The sequence below is a fragment of the Streptopelia decaocto genome (assembly GCF_964273445.1).
Source record: "Streptopelia decaocto genome assembly, chromosome: 4".
Classification (NCBI taxonomy): domain Eukaryota; kingdom Metazoa; phylum Chordata; class Aves; order Columbiformes; family Columbidae; genus Streptopelia; species Streptopelia decaocto.
In genome coordinates this window covers 31,827,578-31,850,502 of record NC_138658.1, presented here as the reverse complement: position 1 = coordinate 31,850,502, position 22,925 = coordinate 31,827,578, and the positions used below count along the sequence as shown (strand labels likewise).

The window sequence follows — 22,925 nt, the reverse complement described above, 5'->3', positions numbered from 1 at the left end:
TGTAGCTATTCCCTTCCAGAAGCAGCAGAGGAGGCAGCTTGAGCCACCTGGCGCCAAGCTGTGTGAGTGATCATGGCTTTCCATGAGGTCTGTTGGCAGAACTGAAGTCAGCTTTCCCAAAGGGCCTGTGGACTGCGCTGCCTCGCTGAGGGAAGTTGCTATGGAGCATCTGATTAATGTGGAGCACTTTCTGGACCTGGCACCGCCTCAGTTTCTTACATCTGTTCAACCTGTCTTCCTTGGTTTGTCCTGTGTGTTCCCATCAAGGGTTGCATCCAGATGTCTCCTCGGTTTAGTGCCCTACATAAAATGAATGCAGCTGTCTTGAAAGCACAGTACTAAGCCCTGCGCCGGTCTTGAGATTTCTGGGAAGGCATCCAAACTGCTGAGAGGGTCAAGAGGAAGTAGTTTCCTGTTCTGAAGTGCTGGCCCATTTTAATTTGTGCACACAAATGAATGTTTTAGGTGTCCAGAAATGCTGCATATTTGTCTGTTTGTGGCCATGTTTAGCAGGTCAAGTCTTACAAGCTCTTCCCAAATCAACAAAAGTATCAGAAGTGGCTTATTCTTTCTGGTGTGTGGAGAAAGTATTAGTTGATGCTTGAAGACATCTAAGATATCCTTAGAGAATTAATTTATTCCTGTAAATATGGCAGTGAGGATAGGCAGGTGTGGAAACCTTCATGCCTGACCCCCTGACTTTTCTCTTTCTTCTTGATACAGGGGGAAACCTGCAATAAAAATTCACACTGGTCACTGGAGTGCAGGAATGTTAAAAACCGTAATTTGCCCCTCTCTCTACTAACATACAGTGTCTTTCGGACTTGGGGGACCTAATTTATTAAAGCAGATAGCATTGGCAGTTCCTTGGATTGGACACGCAGGCTGTAGGAGTTTATAATTGCTGAAAATTTTCAGCATGTTCTTTGGGCTTCAGTAGACAATTTTTGTCCCCTGAGGTTATTCAGACATTGTTACCCAGTTATAATAGGTACTACAAGCCTAATAAAAGTAATCTTTCAAGAGATATCTGTGCTTATTTGCTCTTAGTGTTGTCTGTATTTCGTGTATGCATATTGATAAAAAAATTGAGACATTTAGTAATTAGTCCTAAGGCCTCATATTTTGATGGTGGATTTAAGATTTGTAATTCAGATTTGCACTGCTTAGGCATGAACAATGTTAGTGAGCAAAAGCTTTAAAGTTAACTGCATTCTCTATGAAGAGAGAACTGTAGTCTTCTTGATAGAAACACCAAAATGTGTAAATTTTTATTACATAATTTAGTGAGTGACTGTGTACATAATGTACAGTATTTGCATATTTATATATTTGGAAGAAGGACATATAGGATCCCTTTTGCAAAGGTATTTGTGATGTCACAAGTCAAATGTCAGTAAGAAGAAACATAAGACAGAATTATTGAAAAATAAAGTAGCATACTCAGTAGTAGATTTAAATGTCATGTAAACTATTTTCTACTGTTTCTCTAATTTTAATTTCTGATTGCCTGTATCTTAGAGTTGTTCTACCTTTTTACTTCATCTTCAGAACCGTGAAGTCAGGACACCTATTTGTGTATTTTCATGCAAGAAGTTCCTTGCTGTGAGGCAACATAGGAAACACACTTTGTTCTTGATCCATTTTTTTTATATTCCTGTAATGTAGCACAAATTGGAAGGTTCGATCTGTCTTTACTAGGAGTTTTAACTTCTTTACAGAGTTTTGAAGAGTAGTTCATGTTTTGATGGTATATGGACATACGGCGGATGAATATTCTGTGGAGTATTGAGGCTGAACTTTTGAAAATCTGAAGTATTGCTTTATTTCCTTTTTTTTAAGCTTACTAGGAGGCAAATTTGGGAGAAAAGAGGAAGGAGGAGATGGAGAATGTGAATTAAATTTAGACATTGGAACTTTGAAGATCCTGTATTCCTTTATAGATACTTCCAATTTAATTTTCTAAAACAAATACTGAAATTAAGGGGAAAAATAATTACTGCTGCTAAGTAGCCAACAAATGAAAGCAATTGAATAAATGGTCTTTTTTTTCCCAAGTGTGGCTCCCTTTCTGTTGTATGTCTCTTAAGAGAGTATTGTCCAACTGCTTTATTCTAATCTTTAAAAGCTTATTGATAATGCCTAGTTAAAGTTTTCTCTCTAAGAGAAAACCAGTATGCATTCTAGTAGAGAGGACATACAAATGTATGTTGTCTTTGAAGAATTAGAGTGCCAGACATTGAATATGGCATTCCAAAGCATGTAATGGCACAGATCACAAAACTGTTGCCCTATTTAGAACCTAATATATGCAACCATCTTTGTATTTCCAAAAGAATGTCAGTTGCTACTTATAAATATGCAAAAAACCTTTCCGAACTTCTGAATTCCTTTGACAGTGCTTGTGAACTTGATGGTCTATTTTTAAAATACAATATATAATTTTCATTCTGTAGCATGCAATATTAAAGCTAGTAGGTAATTACTTCCTTTCTTATTCCACTCAGAACTGGGGAGTCGTAGCATCTCGTTATCTAATACTACTTAATAATGGTCCTTAGAATACATACACAGATATAGATGCTGTTTTCTGTGTTTTCAGAGCTGTTAGTTCAGTGAGAGTTTTAAGATTCCCTTCTAGCTTTTTGCTAATAATCAGCAGCAGCGCTGCTTCGTGAGACTCTGCCCTTGGTTTTATATATCTATCATAGATGTATCAAAAACTGTATCAAACAGAAAGGCTTTATCTGGGTTGTCCTAAGTGTATCTTCATTACGGGTTTTCACAAATAGAAAAATTAGCATTTTTACTACTGTCATCCAGCAGAACAAACCTTAAGTTCCTCCCTTTCCATTTTACTTTCCCTTCATATTATCTTATAATCTAGCTTTAAGCAGATATTTTCAGTAAAAACAAGTGCTCAGTTTTCAGTAGGAGAAATATTCAATGGGAGGAATTGAATATTGTCTTTTAATGTATGATAAATAAGGAAACTTAGTTTCTTTCTTTCTCCAGTCCTTCTCCCCTTGCCCCTTAAAAACAGTAATGAAATGAATTCTCCCAATTTACTTCAGCACACAATTTCTATTCTATACAGATAAGAGACAAGAACCAAGATGTCATAGTAAGCAGTAGCTTTATAGACAAATCTAGCAACTAAGGTAATCTTGCATTATGTCCTGCCTTTCCTTGTTTCTTTCACTGCAGGGATGGCTGCCGCCATAGTCTCTAGACATGCAAACACCTGCTGCTCAGAATCCCTGTCTTTTCTGTTTGACTTGGGCAAGCAGGAGTGGTTTGTTTCCTGTTAAACCAAAATGGAAAAAATACTGGCGTTGAACCCTGGTCGCATCTCAGGTTGCAACAAGTTACAAGTTGGAGATCTCTGAGATGATACAGAAGAGAGGTTTCAAGAACTGAACACTCATGGCGTTCTGACTATTCCCTGGTCTAGAAGGCATCTAATACAAAGCCAGAGACAGATAAGACAACTCCATGCTGTCCTAATTCTGTTGGGAATAGTATAATTTCTCCTGAGAGAGGAGACCTCTTGAAAATCCTGTGATCCTTTCTGCTGTTGTCTTCTGTCAAGTTTCCATACTAGTGAGGCCTTAGGAACATGCATTTGGTTCTGTGGATGTAAAATTCAGTTGTTTTGTCAGCGTAGCTTGCTTGTTATTAAATGGTCTCAAACTGAAATCTTCCTCAGATTTTGCTATCCTGTTTTAAGTAAAATTGTATATATTTCTTTACCAAGTATAAAAATGTTTCAATATATGGAACTTGAGGTAATTGAAATGAACCTATTAAGTCTGTTATAAATATATGTATTTTTAATTTGGAATGGGGAAAAAATTGTCTGGAATATATGATTTTTTTTTTTTTTTTTCTGAAAGTGTAACTTTGCCTCTGAAAATGTGTTTACCTCATTGTGTCCAAGTAGTTCGTATTCATTGAATCAAGATTTAGAGAGGCTGTTTTTCCATACAAAAGTAACAGAAGATATAGGCAGGAGGATGAAATAACTGCTGCATAGAAACTCTCTGAAAAGAGAATTTGATGGCACTGCTTTGTAAACAAAGTGCATTAGGTGTTGAAAAATAACCACTGCATTTAAAGTGCTAAATGTGTTTTCTTCATTTATGAATGAGCATGTTTGAGCTCTGACTTACAGCTGTGTTTATTTTCAGAAAAGTAAATCTGATTCTCACCTAAAAACAAAATTAGAAGTGGTTAGGAGCATTTGGTAGATTACTCTAAATGAAAGTTTTGAGAGATTCAGTTTATCTACAGATGGAACCTCAGCTGCATTTTGTTTGGTCTTAGCAGTTATTTAGTTCTTTTGCAGTGGTTGCTTGAAGGGACATGGCATTTTCTGCTTCCCTGGTGGATGCTTCAAATTCAGATGGTTTAGCAATGTTAATCACAGGGTGGAGAAATCCAGGCACTGACACACCAATCCCAGGCTTGTATTGTAGATACAGCATTGCTTTGTTGCCTACAAATGACATGAGATACACAGAAAATGAGACTGATGAAAGACAGCCACTCATTTTTCTGTTCTATAGTACCATGCAGCCGGATCGGTATTGCTAAAAATGTGGCTGTTTCTGTGTATACATGTCAGCAAAAACGAAATTTTTTGTAGCAGTAGAAGTTACTGAAGTATTTTTATTACTCCCAGGTAGCAGTCCCACTTGACAAGAACTTTACATCATTTTAGAAAGAGACACTGTAGATTATACAGTGAAGTCTCTTGTAAAAGAATATATTTTTGAGAAAGAATATATCATTACTTGTTTGAGAATCCATTCATTTCATAAAAAGAAGGCAACACTGAGTGTTGGACAGTCTAACTATGCCATAGGTCATTTTTAATCTTACTTTATGTCTTGCTTGCAGAGTAAAAACTGGATTGGTTGTAGTTACAGAGATCTGACCTCTAGGTGCCACCAGTATGATAGAAACACAACTCCCTGTTCTTAATCAAAAGTCTTTCAATTAATTTGATGCTGACATTTTAAGTAGCAACCTCTTACATAGAGAATAAACCCCTGAAGGGGAGGTGCCAGCTTTACTTCAAAGCTCAGAATGCACATTTAAGGGAAAGATCCCATATAGTATGTTGATTGACACTTACGTAAAAAAAAAAAAATCATCAGACTAGGCAGAGGAGAAAATAAAATACATGTTGGTGCTGATACTGTAACTGAAATAACTGTAATAATGATTATTTTCAAGATTTATTATAAAACAGCTGTCTTATCTTTTAAGTCCCCTTGTTTCTACTTGCATGTAGTTGGAAGAGAAGGCTTGAATTTTGTTTACCCATTGTTAGAAGAGAATTCTTTGGATGTTATCTTTATGGTTATGGAAAATGGGTTTTTGCTATACCTAGCGTCCTGTTATTTATGATCTTTTTAAATTAGAAACTATTTCTTGCAACAGTTAGTTAGAGAGGGGAGCAGGGGGCTGTGAGTTCAAAAAATGGTAGATCATCCTGTTCTTTTTAGCAGTATTATGAAGAATGCAAATTGTACTGGTTTGAAGACTCTCAGTGAATAAATTTCCAAAATACATCATTCAGAGAACTATTTTGCACCCTTTTTCATAATTGTTGATGATCCATCCTTAATTCTTTATTTTGATAATCCAGACTTAATTTTTCCTTTTCTTCCTTAAAAACATTGTGATTGTATGCAGGTGACTTGAGTAGTCTAATAGACATGGGTTTAGTCTATGATGAAAATTAATTTGTTACTAGACTCTGCTAAGCTAGATAGATTTTTTTTTTTTTTTTTTTTTTTTTTGCTTGACCCAGGAAGACATTTGTGATGTTCCTGTGAACTGTAACATGTCTAAAATATCCCATGGATTTAATTAAGCGCACATGGAAAGAACAACTCTGGTGTGCCATTTGTTTAGAGTTACCATAGCAGTGTAAGGGACAGAATAGATTTATGGTATTTTATAAGAAAAAGAGATTTCTAAGGCACATTTTGCACTTATGGCTCTGCTTATGTACTATACAAATGTTTGTAGCACATGAAATATTTTGAGCATAAATTTTTAAAAATTGTAAATGTTGCCATTGTAGTTTAGAAAAAAATGTATTGCCTCTATACAGTATAATGACTTTCTTTGTGGTCTCATTGTATACCCCATTTTGGTTTTATAATGAAAAATATAAATTTGGATCACAATGATATTCAATAAGGGCTTTAGCGTCTTGCAGCTCTTCTCCGTCAATTTATCATATTATAGGAAAGGTTAGGAAGATCTGCAAGTCTCTGTCCTGGCTTGAGGAGGATTTAATAATACTGGGGAAATCCTCCAGGTACTGTAGTAATTTTTTTTTTTTACGGAGATCAGTTTCTTAAGGAAAAAAATGCCCAATTTATCATTTTTCTAATATTGAAATCTGAACCAAAAAGAGCTAGAACTTAATTTTTGCCATTTATTTCTATACTTTATGGATTTTCTACAGAAAAATACATTCATCTCCAGAATTTCATGGATGATGTTACGTAGTTTATCTGAATAAATGATTCGAATATACATATTTTCTTATTAACATGAACAAGTAATATACTTGATTCTAAAATAGTGAAAGATACTACGTCTGGATAGGAACATTAACTGTAACATACAGTCCTATATACAACCAGATGCTCTAAATCTTAAGAAAACCTAAGAAATGTGTTTATTAATACAATATACTTAGCCATATTTCGCCTTGCTCATCTTATTTTTTTGATTGCGGTTTTCAAGTGCAAGCAAGCTGCAGGTATTGAAATAGAAAAAATATTTTTATACTTTTATCTTTCCATATATCTGTAGAATATATAAAAAAGTAATACCGGATGTTGGTACCTTATTTTGTTCAAAATAGAATCACAAATTTTTGTTGTCTTTTATGTAGTTTAAGAACAGTATGAAGATTGGACTAGGGCACCTTGATATTTTCAAGGTTAGTATTCAGTTTCGAACTGAAGAGCTCTGCTGAATTGGAGACGTAGAAAACACAGATTTACTCACACTAGAAAATAAATTATAATACATTTCCTTGCTTTTCTATTAGATTTAAGTTCTTTCTTCTGAAAAGGCTCAGAAATTAAACCAGTGAGAAGGTTATCCAAAACTAATATCATTAGTAATGAAAAACAGGAGAAGAAAGGTGGGGGGAGGGATGAAGATTTATGCATTAGAAGATTTAATTATTTATGAATGAAGTTCAGCTTTCCCATAGTAAAGGTTTTTTGGTGTGTATCTGCCATATACTTGTGAAGTACTGTGTGCTGATAGTTTTCAGCTATCTGCTTGCAAACCAAATGAACATGCCAGCTGCCTTGTTTTCTGTGAAATTTCCAAACTGTTTTCTCAGAAAATGTATTGTTTTTAGAAATGATCCATGACTCGACATTCATATCTTGGCCACAAGATGTAAATATATGCAGATTTATTTATTTATTTATTTACTCTTCTCAAAATGTGGTCTTTACAAGAAGACTAAGTCAACAAAGCAGTGACAAAATAAGAAACGATTAGATTAGTCTTTAAAAAGCATTATTTCTGACCCAGTACAAGTCTTCCTTAATGCTTTTATATAGAGAGAGAACTTGTCTTCCTAGCGCATGTGCTGATGTTACTCTGTGGTATGTGCTTTGTGGAAATAGGGGACACCTTTTACATCATCTGAAGTTTTTGACTGAAACTGAACTTAATGCTACCTGAACCAAAACCCCATACACCAATCAGAACAAAAAATTTAACATTAAATTACAAACAAATTATCAATTGAATTTTTAATCAGAAGAAAGAGGATGCTTGGGGAAAAATTGTATTATTTAAAAAGTTAAAGGAATTTATAAGAAATATGAAATAGCTTAGATACTCATAAATGATTTCTCATGCCATTAAGAGTTGATGTGATGGAAGGTTTATTGTTCCGTTCTTAAAACTTTCCCTCATAGCTAAGTGTATCCATTTTAGTTATTGTTTGAGGGGGGTGTGGTGTGGGTTTGTTTTTTTGTTTTGTTTGTTTTTTGTTGTTGTTGTTGTTTGCCTCTCCCCCCCCAAAAAAAAAAAGTTACAATTAACTGTATTGGTTTTGTTTTTAAATTATAATCCACCATAAAATCAAGGTGGAAAATTTATATCATTTTTAGAGAGAAAGGACTATGAATATTGAGTTTGGTTGTTTTTTTTTTTTAAATACATTTTCCCACTAAAGCAAAAGTTTAATTTTATTGTGATTCTCTTCCTTTGTTTGTAGGTTTTATTGAGACGGTTGCTGCCAAATAAAAAATTTAAGAAAATTGCAGTTTAACATACCATGTTAATTTTCACTGAACTCTTTTGCATCTTGCAGCCTGTCATGTTGTTTCTGTAGTGGACATGAAGGGGCAGTGTAGCGCTGTCTATAAATCTTCCTCTTTTTTTATCTTTTTCAATCTGCTCTGGAGGATCACGGTTTGAAATGTGATTATTTTTTCTGTCTTGTGTACGTGCATTACTTGTAAGGGAAGTATGTTAATCCTTTTAAGTTAAAGAAATATCCTAGAAATGTCAATAAACTTAAGATTATTTTTATTTAAAATGAATCACTTTTCTCCTCAATACAGTTTAGACCTATGAATATAGATAAAATTCAGTATTTTTTCAGACTGTTAGTGTTTAAAGGTTTCCATGTGCTAGAAGGATGTCAAGAGTATGGAGAAGTTCTGGAAAAGTACCGCTAGGCTTGAAATATAAAGGGTGTTGACAAAACAACTTTGATTCCTTTTTTGTTTATTTTTGTAACTTTGGATATTAAAGTATATTTGAAGTACCTTTTCTGTGTTAATGGCTATGGTTGTATATGCATCACTTGAGATGCTGCAGAACTGAACTACTAGAGATACCCAATGCATTTTTCTTGAGTAGAATAAATTGATATCCAAAGCAGGCACTGTGTCAGTGTCTCTTGAAACTACCATCACAAACAGAAGGCTCATCCTCTTGGGATGGATGGTCTGAAACAATGATTTTAGATATTAGGAAGAAAAGATATAAATAAGAATTCTTTATGAGGGTGGTAAGACACTGAAACAGGCTGCTCAGAGAAGCTATGGATGCCCCATCCCTGGAAGTGTTCAAGGACAGGTATCCCGGCTCGTGATCTTTAAAGGTCACTTCCAATCCAAACCTTTCTGTGATTATTTCTGATGTCACTGTTCTAGCAACAGAGCCAACATGCACTTCAGTCTTTTCTTATAACAGTGTTCCGGTTAGTCATTGTTATTCTGTCCAAGTGATAGAATAACGAAGATTTTGAGGTTAATCTTTAGGAATGAGTGTAGCTCTGCCAGTTTCAGTGGCAAGCTTTTCCTTGCATACCCTGTCATATTTTTTAAATGTTTATGTTGTGTTGGGGGAGTTTGTTTGGGTTTTTTTGTGTGTGTGGTGGGGTTTTTGTGGGGTTTTTTTGGTTGTTGTTTTGTTTGTTTGTTGTTTTGACAACTTTGATTTTGTTTCTGTGAATGCCTAATTTTGTTTCTTAGTAGTAAAACATTCGATCTTAGCAGATTTTATATGAAACATACAGAACATGCAAAAATCTTTCAAGTTTAAATCTTCCCCAGTAAGTGGGGCTTTCCATTGACTCTGATTTAGCACCCAGTATGTAGATCAGGACCATAATCTGAAAAGATAAATAATGATACTGAAAAGTTCAGTTTTCTTTGAAGATAAAAGACAAGGCAAACCTGGGTTAGTAGCATAGCAAATACCATCAAGACACAGCACTTCTGTAGTATCATATTCCTTCCTCCTGGAGTGCTGATGAGCTGAAGAAATGCATGTACCTGGAAAGAACCAAAGCCATTTTGGCAGATAATTTTTCTACAGATAAAGTGTTGTACCTTCTCTCATAATAAAATACTTTCAGTTACTTAGTGTTTTAAAGCGAACAGTTTTCATCATGATACGCACTAAACAATTAAGAGAAGATATTAAAAAATAAGAACTAAGAGTGATAATTGTGGTATTTTTTAAGTACAGAACATTATGGGAACCACTGATAATTTTAATGACTGATAATAAATATGTAGACTGAATATTAACACTTTTTTAGCCAATAAGTAGCTTTATAATTAATTCTTAGTATTTTATTCACCTCTGTATGTTAAAAATGTCTGTTAACCATTTTGTCTTTTGATAAACTTTTTATTAATTCCTTAAGATTTTGAAAATATGAGAAATATTTTGAAATATGTGCTAGAACTTTCCAGGAAAGATCAAAGTCCATGTTCTTTAACTTAATTTCAATAGATTTGACCTATTGTACATTTAAATTTGAAATTAGGTGGCAACTTACAGTGAACTTCAATAGTGATTTTTTTTACTTCTGTTTATTACAGGGTTATGATAGACATGAGCAATTAAAATGTCATTTGAGAATGCTATTGTATAGTTGTGTGGCAAGCTCTTTCATGCCCTGAGAAAATTGCTTTCTCTTTTTTTTTTTGTTTATTCTGTGATCAACAGTGAAAAGAAGCCAGTAACACAGCCAATTTTGTCTCTGTATTCTGTTTAACTCTTTAGGTGTGAAATATAAAGGTTAAAAGATTGTGTGCTTCTGTGTATCAAACTTTTAACAGAGTGCTTGTTTGGGCAGTGTCAGTACACCATCTTTTTACATGTTTTTCTTAGAAAGCATTAGGCTTCAGTTCTTCAAAAGCAACGGTAATGCTCTAGATGCTACTGGGAAATCACAAACAAGAACAAAGTCATGTATTTTCACATCAGCTTTGTGCATCAAAACTGCATGCATTTTTCCCATCTGCCAGTAGACAAATGCATACAATTTCAAATGCAAAAGTGCATGTGCGGTTTTTAGACTCTATGCAAACAGTGTATATCTAATTAGCTACTTGCATAAACAAATACTCAACTGCATGTCGCGTATGCACAACAGCTGAATGCAGTTATGCACAAATTTTCTTAAAAGAAAGTGTCTTTTATGCTCACTGCTTAAAAAGCTTGTCAGTGTCTGGAGAGTAGCATGGATGTTGTCAGCATTTTTAAAAATGGCTTTACAAAACTGGTTAGGCTGAGAGGGCTATTATGCACAAAGTTAATAAGATAATATGGTGCTTGTTGGTCACACATGCTGAAAGTAGCAAGGACTGAAGTAGAAGTGTGTTCCTGTTCTTGAGGATTTCCCCCCGCCCCCACCCAACAAAGAGATTTGTTAATGAATGGAAAACTTTCATTAACAAGTTGCCTCCTTTAAAAACTAACTGAACTTGCAAATGATCAGAATAGCATTTGGCATATCGTTAGTACGCGAGGAATAAGCCTTAGAAAACTTGAAGAATCGGTTCATGCAGTTCAACAAAAGTACTTTAGAATTTGGGCTTTTCTTTGGTAGCTTGTGCCCCTTTGGTCTCTTTTCATTTTCTTGCTATCTGTGCAGACCCTCTACATTTTTTCCAAACCTCTCCCCACCCCTGTTCAATAGCTAATCTGCTAAATTCATGCTACAACTGCTTCATTGAGTGGAAGCGTTGTTCTGCCCGCTTCGTACCAGCTTTGTTACTGTGCAGTATTTTTCAGCTGTTTGTGCTCATTACCATACAGCTGGTATTTAGAGGAGAGGGAGAAGCAGGCAGAAGCTTTCCTGTCTGCAAGTATAAGAAGCTCTTTTGCAAATGGGGCACTGGCAGATGGGACATGTGTTTAAACGGGTTTTGCTGATAACAGACTGCATTAAAAATCATTCTGAGAAAGTCTAAGGTCAGCCCCATGAATTCAGAACTTGAGAGGTATTCAGCTTTTGGAAGACCTTTATAGAATATTAATTAACCCTGGTCCATGCAAGTGACAAATGGATTGTTTGCAGAAATGTTAGATACTATCCTACTGCCCCCACTTTATGGTTCCTTCCCTTTTGCATCTCGTGATTTGGTTTGTGGGTTTTTTTTTTTTTTAAAAGTAGGATTGTATAGTGTGTTCGTGATCCGGGCTGTTGCCAAAACAAATGAGTGAACAAACAGTAAAATTCCAGATCTCATGAAAGGAAAAGTAATTTTCCTTTTGATGTTGTGACTGAACTTCACATTATGTACAATTATATAAATCTTTGCCAGAAGCCAACCCTTTACATATACATGGAAATTGATTGTCTTGCTAGCAATATGCGTAGTACTGCACTGGCTGAGATGATCTGAAGAGATAGTTGAATGAAGTTTGTTTTTGGGGCTGGTACATCTTCTACTGGATCTATTACCATAACTGGGAAGGGGATCAAGCTTTTGGGTGTACGGGCTGCACTTCCAGGCCTGAAATGGAAGCAGGAAATGTTGAGGCTAAGTGCAAGCTGAGAACAGGTGTTCTGCATTTAGACATACATGTTAATCATTTGCTGTCTGAAATACAAGGTAATTGGTATGTGCTAGCACAGCTCTGCATGGATCTAGTGCATGGCCCTTGTAACAGGATCATCAAATTCCTGGCTTCCTGCTGGAATTCAGTGCATTTTGTGCAGCGCTCTGAGCCCCTTGGGACACCCAGGGGTGACTAAGCAGTCACCTTGCACAGATGGAATTGCTCTGACAGCCAGTGAAGGATGGAAACACCAGTGGGTTAACGTTTCTCAGAGTACCCACACTGTCTCTGACCCTCTAAGTCCTAACCCTCCAGGGAAGAGCTACAAAATGCTTTCCAAATCATTGAGCCTGGGACAATAAAGCCATAGATTCAATAAAGGTATTGATTTCATGGCACGTTATAATCTTTTTACGCATTGTTTCACCCCTTTCTTTCCCATTGGAGACAAATTGCATTACTAACACTGCCCTTTCTGCTCGGTGGGAACCAGAAAGTCTCAGATGCATTACCTAAAAGCAGACCAGGTGGTCTCAGGAGCATACCTGAAACCTTGTTAGCCCAACTTCTCACTTTCCTTCCTTCCCCCTGGCCCAACTATACTCCTTGGAGTAGTGAAAGATACTGCCTTTGCCAACAAATATTGCTTTCCTGATAATAAGGGGGTAAAGCTGCATTTGTGGAAGCTGGTCCTGCAGTGCAGCAAACTCTTGTGTTTCCTAAAGCCAATGCCAGGAAGTTGGAAGATGAGCTCTGATTCCAGACCTACTGACAAATGTTTGTACAATGTAGACCAGGTTTTTATGTTCTGGAGAGAGGAAATCGAGATGCTTCTTACCAACATAGCCATTTGCTCAAAGTTTAATTTCAAGAATAGTTACAAAGCACACAGATTTTCAAGAACAATCCTGCTCAGCTGCCAGATACCATTGCTTCTATATAGTGTGAGCTATCCATGTGGAAAACGTGATGCAAATACTTTTGGTTTGAGTGAGTTAGTGATCATGTTTAAAATGATATTGATAAAATGGAAGATCAAGGTGGGGCTTTTAATGTGTTTTGAGTTGCAAGTTTAATGCTGCTCACTGGTTAGCTTTCACATTTTAAGCATGCATTCTGTATTTGGCCAGAGTGCAGTGCAAATTCACTAAGTGCAGCTCATTGAAGTTCTTTAAATCAAATATGATTTATTAGAATTCTTGATGCCTATTGCAGTACAGGAAAAAAAAAAAAAAGTGGCTTAAGTAAGACCCTGTTGTGATAGCTGCTGCACCAAGGGCAGTTCCCCTCCACCCCCAAACTTATACTCTAGTACTTCGCTTTTGCACATCTGTTTTAAAATGCAGTTACATGAAAGTACCAGAAGTGATGAACAGCTGCCACCTTCTGGATCCAGCTTTGCTGGCTGGAAGGTTTATTTGCACACCTCTGCCTTCAAACCGCCCTCTTCCTTTCTCCTTCTTTTCCCAGTACTGCTGCTCTGCCAGAAATTGCTTCCTCCCTTCAGCTTTGCTGGCAAATGGATCCTGTAAATGCTCTAATTTGCTTTAGGCAAAGTTAGTTAAGTTTGAAAGACTATCAAAAGTGATTTAAACTACCTGGAAAATCTTTTACATGAAGGAGATGAAAAAGCAGCAGAGCTCTAAGGTCAGTAATGTCTTACAGAAAGGTGGTAGAATACCCAGGGGTGAAACGTCTTTAACTGGCCAAGTTGTTCAGAGTGAACATCTATCCATGGTGTGTGTAGAGCAGATGTAAGCCTTTCTGTCACTCTAAGTGCCCTTGTATGACTGCTTGTGTGAGTATCACTACTTTGATTAAAAATCACATGCTGGAGGTTGTAGACAGACATTCAGTTGGCTAAAATCCATGCCACTGGAAGCCTTCATCGCCCGCTCGCTGGTTGCTATTGCCCCTTTGGTGGTGGTTATGGCCTTACTGGAGCCAGGAGAGCTCCCACACTGGCCATGGGGCAATCAGCCAGAAAAGCTTAGCTGATTTAAATGGGTGATTTGTGCTAACCCAGCTAATTTGGCCTACAGTGGGTTTTAAAACTCTCCTATGGATAGTTCCTTTGGTTCTGCAGTGGGGACAGCAGCATCTTTCATTGCTACAGCTAAACGTGGGGGAGGACGTGGTACAAAAGATGTGTGGTGTCCAGGTGTGACAAATCAGTAGTATGGTGAGTGAGGACCCTACTCAGCACTGTGCCCAACCCTGTGGCTTCAAGTTACAGAAATGTTAAAGCTTCTTGTCAAGTATCTTGATTAGTAGGGCTCTACAAGTGTATTTCAGAACTCCTTTTCGGTAAACTAAGAAGGGCAACTGTAAATTAACTCGATGGTTTGTTCTTGCATAGCAGAAAGCACTGGGTACTTTGCAGGCTGTGGGTAGGTGGTAACAGGGAATTTGTCATTTAAGTCTGGATGTTTATAAGCATGATGTAATTTCAATGTTAATTTGAATTCAGTTCATGTGTAAAACTAATTCAGTGGGAGTATTTGGCCAGTAAATAATTTAAGCTTTTGCTATGAAAGAAGGCAAAATGTCTAGGTAAGTTTTTCACACTAAGTACAAAGCAATTACATTCATGGTACAAGTTAGAATCTTCCAGATCTATGATGTCATCTTTGTCGTAGGGAATCTCAAATAACTGAGGCTTATGAGAAGCAAATTACATCTTTAAAGTTGTCCAAGAACCACCTCCACCTCCTGGAAAGTCTTTTGCGTGTTCTTACCTTAAATATTTTGAAAAATTTGCAGAATTGTTTGCATTATTATAATTTTATAGGTGTATAGTATGTCTGCTCCATGTTATTTTAAAAAAATAATGCATGTGACCACTAATGTTTGCTTAATGTCTAATTAATGTTTGGCACTCAGAACTGAGAGATGTACAGATTTGAACAGATCTTGGGCTATCTATTTTTGTCTGTTACATTGTCTACATGAGCTTTGTGATGAAGCTTGTGGTAGGATCTTGAATGCACCCTAAGATAATAGATGATCTTGCATTAAAGACTAAAATATTCCTAACAAGCAGACAGACAGCAGGCACCACTGTTGATGAAATAGAATGAAGTTCCATCCAGAACTTCATCCCACTAAAGGTATTTTATACTGACTTGTTTCAGAGAAGTTCATGATAAAACCTTCAGTGAAAGAACAATAGCATAGTTATTTACGGGAACTGAAAAAAGTGGAGAAATCAATGTAATGAGTAATCAACATCTGAAGCAACTGACTGGCAATGAGAACACATCAAAGACAGTTTTCAGTGAAAGCATGGAAATTACGGAACCCTCATGGCGTTTAGAGATGATGTGGTTTTGTCTTTGTTATGCTGAGTTCCTGGGCCTCTTGCACTGGATGCTTCATTGTGTTTGCAACTCATGGGCAAAACCAAAGTTGGCAGTTACTGACTTCCTCTTGAAGTTTTTCACTTTTGTGAAAAGATTCTTTGCTTTGGTAATAAAAGAAAGGCTTTTAGCTGTTGGGAATATTTCTGCTTTGGAGAACTCTGACTGGCCTTCAGCATGTTGGGCTTTGACCAAATAGTCTAAGCCAATGAAGTTACCCGATACCAAAAAAAACCCAGACATCGGTCCTGCATCCCTGGAATCTGTGCTGACAGCTGTACTTTAAACTCAAGAGCTCAGTGTTGCTTCAGTGATGAATAATTGTTGATGCTTAGTTATTCAATTAGGAAACCCTCTCAAAAAAATAAGAGGCAAATTAAAATAATTAGGAAATTGTTGTGGTATTTGCCCTTCATCTGTATTGTTGAAACAGAAGTATACCCAGGTGTATCTCAGGTAGTAATACCACTAGGCACAGTATTACCTGCAACAGTGTCAAAGTCCTGAAGGAAGGAGGTCTTGCAATAATCCACTTTTTATTCACCGGTCTTGCAATAATCCACTTTCTTGACACGTTGCCTTTCTTTAGTTTTACATTGGTGCCACTCTCTTTATCCATTCACTCACCAAATAGCTGTCCAAAACTTTGTTTAAATACAATTCTTAGATGTTGTCCTGTAAATATATTCTGTGAAGCTGTGCAGAAGTCACAGGAGCTGTATTTTTGTCTTGCTTCGGGTCTTGAGCGATCTCTAGAAGTACCTTTGGGTTACGAAGGATCTTTTATAAAAGCTCAGAATGGAATTATACAGTCTGTTCCTAACAAGTCTGTTCAGGAGGGCTTTTAGCATAGTCCTGATCCATCTACTCTTCTCTCATTTTGCATATGATTAGTGGCTATTTCAGTAATTTCTGATCCTACATCTTACATTTGTTTCAGGAGAGAAGGAAATACAATCCTAATTCACATTAGTTTTGCAGATGTATGGAGGGAAAGCTGAAGCAAACTGATACATTTTTTTCAGCGTATCATGATTTCCAGTAAGCACAGGGTGGATGCACAGTGTCAGAGATGTCAGCTTGAAGACCTGCACTGAAGGAGAATACCACAGGGAGCAAGATGTCTTCTGAGAATAATGTTGATAAAAGAATTGAAAATGGCCTTAATTCAAAACAGTAAGTGCAAAGAAACAAGTACCCTGTCCCCATTGAAGACAATGTGAGAAATATAAAGATATCCCCTGTTTGTGAAACAGACAAATTATTATTACAGATGTCACCTGCAAATAATGGAAAGCATTTATTTTGGTCCCTATTAGTTTAAGCCATTTATATGACAGTGAGTAAGAGTACAGCCTCCCTTGGCTGCAATGCAGTGATTCACTGAGGTCTTGAAAGTATGGATAATAGATTTATTTTGGTTAGCTGAAAACATCATCTGATGAGGAATTTACAAGTAATAGCTATCATGGGTTCATCTGTTTCCAAAGTGGAAAGATAATCACCTTCCTCTTGGTTACAGGAATTTCCTATTGCAGTGTGTGCTATAAATTAGATGAAAAACATACATCAGACATCATGGTTTGCCAGGCAGAAAGTGAATTTTGGTGTGACAGTCAATGGGTACCCATGCTCCCTGGTAACCCACTTAGTGGGCTGCTAGTTGACCTTTTTACCTTGGGGGAAAGGGCAAGAGGCAGCCATAAGATGAACATTATTTGGTCTCCTCAGTCACCCTAGTTGTCAGGATTTAAGAGAAAATGAAGCGTCTCATAACACTGTCGATAATCTAGGTGCAATATGTCATTTTTCAGAGCAGGACTGTCACAGGCAAATGCTGTGCTGGCTGACAGAGCAATGGTTCTCAGGCTGGTGAAGTTGGTGGTCAACAAACTTGATTCTTCAGCCTCACCAAGAAGATCTGTTATTTCAAGGATCTTTTCAGTGCCACCAGATTCAAAATCGTGCTTTTGCAAATGCGCTTTTACCTGCACTTGGGGAACACCAAAAAGTTCTCAATTTAATTGCAATAAATTCTTTCAGAAGGGGTATAAGAAGTGAAAGACATTCACTCATGTATTTCTCAATAAAAATCAGGACGGATACCTTGGGAAATTTTAATGTGAACTATGTTTTTCTGTTTCCTTCTGTGGGGATAAGTGAAACAGTAGGACTGCACTTCCAGTCCTTCCAGCACAGCACCAGTTGATTCTCTGTGGGAGTTGTCGTATTTCTTATCCATTAAAGCAGACTCCTTAATACCTCCTATCACAGTCAGGCAAGCTTTAGAAGTTCAAGACATCTCTTATGAGACCTGGTATTATATGTCTAATTCAGAGAAGTATGTCTCGTAATCACGATTGCATTGTTTCCTAAGAAAATACAAGAATTATCCTTTCCTCTCTGATGCATCAGTCCAACTCTGAGGAAGGCTAAATCTCTGGGCAAGGAGGTTGTGGTAGGATTTGCAGTTTGCCTGTGCAGCTGCCAGCGCACAAAAGCTGACTAAATACCGTTGTATCGGCCATCAACATTTAGCTGTGCGTTCTTGACAGAAGTTTTCTGTTTGATGTGTTCCCTCTACGAGGGAACTGCATAGATTGTGTACAATCCTTACAATGCTTTTGGTTGTTGAAGCTCCAAGAGTGGCTCTTTTTTTCTACAATAGAGAGGAAAAAATACTGTGGTAACTGTAGACAGTGGCATGATTACAAAAGGAAGAGAAGCATACTTCAGCTTACCTGAGGAGCTTGTTTCTTTTGAGTAACAAGTTTCCAGGTGGTTGTCTACACTGTAAAAAGAGGGTCCATCCACAATACAGAGAGAAATCAATATTAAAAGTTTGGTTCTGTTTTGTCAGGAGACGTTATCTGTGCTATGGAAAATAAGTGAGGGAATTTCAGCCTGCAGATTCAAACGTAATTCGGCTTGACTGTGAAAACTGTCACATGGTGGGAGTTCTATAGAGCAGGCCGAATGTTGCTTTGGTGCCAGTGACTGGCAGGGCTGGTTTGCCTGTAGTTTCCATCTAGCATCTGGCATCGAGAGCGGCACCTGAGGTGGAGGCGGGACCACCCCAGTTGGGTACGGCTGCTTTTCCCATTGGTGTTGGACAGGCCCCAGAGTTCAGAGGAATGAGCTTAGGCCCTGGCAAAGAGGAAAAGCTTGGAGGCCAAAACAAAGATTTTCTTTTTTTTTTTTTCCCATCTTCTTTCCCCAAAGGCCTTTTCTCTGATTTCAACCTGAGCGGAGTTGGAACTGCAGGGGAGAACCCAGTCTGCTCTCTTTTGTCCCTGCCGTAGAGGTGATATAAACTGTTGGCTGCGGTATTTGTTTCAAGTGAGAGCCACAAACTGTTTAAATATCTTCAGTTTCTAGAAGTGTATGCAAGATCTGAAGCAGTATTTTTAAGAAGAAAAATGCCATTTTTATTAAAATGTGAGGTGTATAATAATGCCTTTCTGGTTGGCAAATAACTGATTTACATCAAGCCACAACTTAAAACATAGTGCTTGGAACACCATGAATACAAAATTGTATCCTTTCCTATCCCATGTGTAGGAGGAAGCCATCATAATTGCAGATACAATGAAGCAGTGGATTTTGACGTTTTATTAAGGTTTGGACATGTAATCACTCTTCAATGTTCTGTTCAAAGAAGCCTCTGCAGAAAATAGCAGAAAATTATCATGCACTGATAACAGAGAGAAGCACGTACTGAACTTCAGACTTACGCTCCCATTACTTGCTCCATTGCGTTCCCAGTTCTTTGTGTCTTGTCTTTCTGGCTTCTGGTGTTCTGAGAGTAAAGTTCCCATTCATTGTTTGAACTAAAAGGAGTTAAATAATGGCTGAATTCATATATGACACAGGTCAACAATAAGTATAGAAATTTTTTACTCTCAGCTCTCAAAAGCAAAGCTAATATATTTTTCTACTATGTTCTTTCGCTTTCTTTTCCAAACATACAAGAAAAGATACTGTCTCTGACCATTAGCTGAGGTCGATGCTGCACTATAGATATTTGTAGTAAAGTTTTTCTATATTCTCTAATTACTAGCCTCAAATTCTGGATTCTTGATTATAAACAAAGTAACTTCCTTTTCTAAAGTTACTTGTGTAATTACTAGCTTGAAATTTTACATAAAAACCTTTGTAGAAATTGCCTTTTGCACACATCTTGGTGCAAGAAACTGATCTTAGCTAAAATGGAAGTAAAATTGTCTATGGGTTAAGAGGAGCTTTCTCATCTCAAGAAAAGTACACCATGTTTAAAGAAATCCATGTTTTTACTGATTAAAGAATTATTCAAATAAGTCTACTGCATTCAAGTCAGTAATAATCTTTCACCTCATGTCTGCTGTAACTTTAAAAAAAAAAATAGTTTATTATTATGACTTCGCTAAAATAGGGGGGAGAGGAATTGCCTGTTCCGTTTATTTACCAGTGAACAGATTAACAACAACAAAAAGAAGACCAGGTATTCAAACAAGAGTTTAAAAAAAAAAAAAAAGATGCACAGAGAGAAGGTCATAGATTCTTTGTGCTGTCTTTGACTTTGTACTTTTTTATATATTTGAACTCTCCCTCCCAGGATTTTTTTCGTATTGCAGATTTCTGTACATGAGTGGATTTCTTAAAAAGCTTACAGATACAGCCTTTAAAGGTGTCCTTCAAGTCAGTTAGTAGATGCCCTAAACTTCTGTAAGCAAATGAGGCTTTGTCAAAGTTTTTGGTATAATATCCTTTTTTGGTGTCTTTATTGCCCAAATATGGCCTAAGTTGTAGCCTGCCTTATTATTTTTCATGATCCACTGAGACGTCATCTGTGACAGCTTATACTTTTACAGACAAATCACATGGGTGATGAATATGTCTTCATGATAGCATACAGTGTTTTTCTGGTTAAAGAAAAAAGTGAGGATGGTTGCTTCTGCCAAAGTACTTTTCACAGAAGTGATGATCATTTGTGTAATTTATGTAGCCATAAAGTCTTATGCCTTGAGAAAGTCCCAATTTTTACCGGCTATTTCTCAGCTAATGAAACCCTTCATTTGGTTACAGCTAAGCTGAGCAAAGAGCAGTTTTGTTGGCAAAGAGCTTCAGATCCAGCCTGAACAAGAAGCTGTAGCAGCCTAAGATACTATAATCTTTCTTCCAGCTGTTTGTGGGTGCTCTGCTCCCACAGCACAGCTGGTGGAAGGAGTGTGCTGGTGCTCCACAGCCACAGTCTGCATAATCCAGGGGCTTCATTTCCACCATTGCAGTCATTGATAAACATGTGGCTAAGCCTTGTAGCTTGTTTGCCTGGGGAAGCTCAGCACAAGCCCTCTGTTTAAGGGAAATGCCTTCTCAAATCTGCTGGCAAAGTTGTTTGTCAAAATGAAACGGATATTTTAAACAGTAAGGTGCTGCCAACCTGGCTTGTTTGATTGGAGTGGATTAGGTCAGGCTGTTTGCATGAGAGCTGCTGTGCTGGCGGGTGCAGAGGGCTGCAGAGGACAGGGTGAGTGACAGGCAGCTGAGCTCAAACCTGTCACCGCCTGGGGCACAGTGGGCTCTGCTTCCACGTGTGCGGCACGAGTCATGTGACCCTGTCAGCGTGGGGTAACTGCAGTCTTGGGGAGGCTCTGTTGGCATTGCTATAGGAGGAGCAAGGGCTCTGTAGTAAAATCATCTTGTGAGCTGGCCTGGCAGTATAAGGTCTGTGGGAAGTGAAGGAAATGTGCAATTTGAAGATTTGTAGATATTTCATCAATGGATTTGGAGCACATATATATCTACCTTAATAAAAATTAGTTGGGTTTGAAATCGAAACTTTTATGTGGGTGTAAATGTACGTTATGAATAATATTTGAGCAGAATGACTTTGATTTCACCATAAAACCTTTCCATCTGGTGAAACCAAAAACATTTCCAAAACACATCAATAAAAAGTTACTAGAGTTTGTTTCTCTGATGTATAATTTTATGCCTGCAGAATAAAAGTGCAATTTCATTTAGCTGGTGTGAGCAATAGTAAGGGAATCATTGGAGTGGGCTTCAGAGCATGCATCTGGCGTCTCCGTAAAGTTTATACGTTATCTGCTAGTATGTGTTAAACCTTGTGCTGCTGTTTCTCACTGCTTCTTTAACCTGTCTCATAAACTGAGAAAGCAAGGGACCATGAATCCAAGTGTTCTTTGCAACTGGCTGCTGTTAGCTATCTGTAAGCTGACCCCATGTATATTTACTAAAATGTAATTCTTAACAGAACTGAGGCCTCTCATATATATGGCCTGGGAGTAGGTTACCATTGTTTTCCCTTCACAGAGGGAAGAGTTTTTGCACGAAGTTGCAGGTAGCAGCCCTAGAATCAGAACTCAGGACTCTTTTTTTTTTTTAAAAAAAAGAGAGATAAATTAGACCAAAATCTTGTTTACTTGAGTAAGTTGGCCATTGAACTGAGTAAATGATATGTGTTTTAGCAATGCTGTCTGTGTATCTATCCAATCAAAGCACTTGTGGAACAAATGACTTGGCCTGCCGCATCACACCACAGAGGGGTTTTGTGTGTATGAATGAGCTGTGACTGCCAGTACAGAAGAAGGTCCTCTAACTGCAACAGCAGGTAGCAAACACAACCAAATTTTACAACAGATGTCTTGGTGTTGGATTAAGTCATTTACCTCTAGAATTTCTCAAAGAAAGCCACTCTTGAAAGTCAGGTATGCCACTCTTTGCAGGTATCAGATTTTAATCAGGTTTTAATGGTTAAAGCAGCAGTAATATTCTTAGTTCAAGTCCTGGCAGTACCATAAGTTCCCGATGAGTTTGGATCACTTATCCTACCAATAGGGAATCCAATGTATTTTGGCTTCCATTAGTCTGACCAGTTGGTACTGCGAACATGTCATCTTCCAATTCAGCTATGCTGGCTGAACAAACTGTCACCTTTCAGGCTACTTGCAGGTATTTGTCATGTGTCCTGCCAGCAGACTTCTGCTGTTTCATATCTGCCACTTAAGCTGCTCGTGTCATCACTTCTTAGCCTGTTTAGGGGGAAAAAAGTGCATTTATTGCCAAAGATCTGCTACTATATATAGTTGGATAAGCCAGCTTACCTCACTGACTGAAATAGGTTAAGGAGGGAAGAGTAATCTCCTGGTACAGTTTTATCCAAAAGAGGATGTGACCATGGCTTTCCATGTGGAGAGC

General features: G+C 37.4%; 1 protein-coding gene across 6 annotated transcripts in view; it reads left to right on the top strand.

Moving 5' to 3' along the window:
* The window catches only part of FBXW7 (F-box and WD repeat domain containing 7), a 179,490-nt gene that overhangs the window by 108,312 nt on the left and 48,253 nt on the right, over positions 1–22,925 (top strand). Inside the window, exon 3 of one of the 6 annotated variants that reach the window (XM_082051432.1) lies at positions 3,208–3,259. The exons of the other annotated variants lie outside the window; for them this stretch is intronic. Within the exon in view, the coding sequence (XP_081907558.1) occupies positions 3,208–3,225 (18 nt within the window). The 3' untranslated portion in view covers positions 3,226–3,259. Of the gene's footprint in view, positions 1–3,207; positions 3,260–22,925 lie in introns of those variants that run through there. 6 annotated transcript variants of the gene reach the window in all.